Source organism: Malus sylvestris, chromosome 17 (assembly GCF_916048215.2).
Source record: "Malus sylvestris chromosome 17, drMalSylv7.2, whole genome shotgun sequence".
In the NCBI taxonomy this organism is placed as follows: domain Eukaryota; kingdom Viridiplantae; phylum Streptophyta; class Magnoliopsida; order Rosales; family Rosaceae; genus Malus; species Malus sylvestris.
Window position 1 is genome coordinate 3,911,181 of NC_062276.1, and position 2,491 is coordinate 3,913,671.

General features: G+C 39.8%; 1 protein-coding gene across 1 annotated transcript; it reads left to right on the plus strand.

The window, feature by feature from the left end:
- Positions 1–434: 434 nt before the first annotated feature.
- LOC126612036 (NAC domain-containing protein 100-like) lies at positions 435–2,232 on the plus strand. The gene is made up of 3 exons (XM_050280334.1): positions 435–918; positions 1,038–1,315; positions 1,411–2,232. The coding sequence occupies exons 1-3, from the start codon at positions 732–734 to the stop codon at positions 1,999–2,001; spliced, it is 1,056 nt and encodes a 351-aa protein (XP_050136291.1). The 5' UTR covers positions 435–731; the 3' UTR covers positions 2,002–2,232.
- The last annotated feature ends 259 nt before the right edge of the window (positions 2,233–2,491 follow it).

Here is a 2,491-nt window from a genome sequence, read left to right on the forward strand (position 1 = left end):
ATTTGACAAAAAAAAAAAGAGTTCATGAAGCGTTTTACCTTCTCAAGTGAATCCTTGTGCTGAGATCTTAATGTATCATTTACATGCCAAAGAGAAATCGAACTCTTGCACCATTTAGATGACTTTAGTTAAACAAAAATAATTAACACAGTGACTTTGGTCTCTGAATCTTTCCCCACCTAAAGTCAATTAATTACATGTTCAAAAGTCAATTAATTACGGATTACAGATTAGAGTTGAAATTAAGGAAATAATTCTTAATCCTATTTTTGACATGCTAACCATCTCCAAAGTCAAGAAGCAGGGAAGGATTACAGAAGAGTTAAAAAGGGAGAGCCTGAAAGTTTGAAACTGTCCACCAAGTTGCCTTACAACCCACGCTTCCTCTCCCTTTCCCTCTCCCTCTCTCTCTTTCCCCACCAGTATTTAAGGAGGTTCTGAACCTTTCCACACATTTTTTTTTTCAAACATCTTTCAATCTCTCTCAGTTAAAGAGAAGCTTTTCAGTTTCATATCTTTTTCCTCCCTTCTTTTTTTCTCATATAATATCTAGTGTTCAAGCTTTTGGTAGCTATAAATCCGTTTGTGATTCGTAGTTCCAGAGGATTTTCGTGTCTATTTCTCGAATTTAGAGCTTGTTGGTGAAAACCCAATTGAGATTCAGAAAGGGGTTTTCAGGTTATTAGTTGATTTCAGTGTCAAAAATAGGGTTTTAGTGGAAATTTGAAGAAATGGAAAATACTTCTGGGTTTATTATGGAAGATGAGCAGATGGAACTTCCTCCGGGATTCCGATTTCATCCGACGGATGAAGAGCTCATAAGTCACTACCTCTCCCCCAAAGTTCTTGACAACTTCTTCTGTGCAAGAGCAATTGGCGAGGTGGATTTGAACAAGTGTGAGCCTTGGGATTTGCCTTGTAAGTCCTTTGATTACACCAAACCATATGGTCCTCTGTTTTTCTCTGTTTATTTTTCAATCTTTATCTAAAATTTTTTCTTCTTGTGTTGTGTTGTGTTGTGTTTTTGTTTTATAAAGGGAAGGCAAAAATGGGAGAAAGGGAATGGTACTTCTTCTGTGTGAAAGACAGAAAATACCCAACTGGTCTGAGAACAAACCGGGCAACGGAGGCCGGGTACTGGAAAGCCACAGGCAAAGATAAGGAGATTTACAAGGCCAAAACCCTGGTTGGAATGAAGAAAACTCTGGTTTTCTACGAAGGAAGAGCCCCAAAGGGTGTGAAGACCAATTGGGTCATGCATGAATACAGATTGGAGGGCGAAAGCTCTGCCCATAATATCCCCAAAACTACGAAGGTATCAATCAAAACCTTGCTCTGCTTTGCTCTGTTTTTCTATCGATTTTTTCCCGGATTATTTGCTAATGATATCTGTTTGTGTTTGTTTTTCAGAATGAGTGGGTGATTTGCAGAATTTTCCAAAAGAGTAGTGGTGGGAAGAAGACTCATATTTCAGGGTTGCTGCGGCCGAGCCCCTTCGGGAACGAATTGCGCTCTTCTTTACTCCCGCCATTAATGGATTCTCCAGCCTACAACAGCGACGCTAGAACAACAACCACCGCCTGCGAAACCTCTCACGTGTCCTGCTTTTCTGATCCAGCGGAGGATCAGAAGACTGAGGACGACATTATGGACAGCTTCAACAACAGCAACAACCACCACCACCACAACAACATTCATTTCGCTTCTTCATCGCGTTCTAATCCCTCTGCTCATTTGAACACTTTTTATTCCAACCAAATCACACCAAACATTGGGCTATTGCAGCACCAAAACTCGGTTTTGATGCTGGACCAGTCCTTATCGCGGATGTTAGTTGAAAACCAAGCACCAAACTTGAGGCGTAGTGCGAAAATAGAGTTCTCACCGGACACAGGGCTGAGCATTGATGCTTCCTCAGTGGTTTCAAACAGGGAAATGGTACAGGACGATCCATCGTACTCGTCCGCTCCGATAGAACTCGATGGCCTCTGGTATTATTGAACTCGAAGGTCGAATATAATGATGAATTAAGAGAAGATTTTTCAGGGATGCATAATTAATTGGTACTTAATTACTGTGTACTTTGTATAGGAACTCTCCATTGAATTGTTGAAGAACCAAGGACGTGCAACTCGTTGTAATTTGCAGGGATTGTTAAGATGTTCATAAGGAATTTTACATAAGAACAAACATTGACGGGCTTGGAAATTGATATTCCGATTGAATTGTTCATGTGGATTACTTTATTAATTTTGAATTTTTTTTTTTCTGGATGATAACAAATAAAAATAATTCATGGAGTGAATATGACGGATTTGTGATAGTGGCGATATCTTAAGTTGATTTGTCATCCCCGGCTGTGGCTTTCCAAGTCACATATCGTCACCAATGGCCCATGTTTGGTGTGATATATTTCTCTGTTTGTGCTAGATATGACATTTGGTAGATTAGTTACATAGTAGCAAGTTGGCAAATGTGACATGCATTGTGT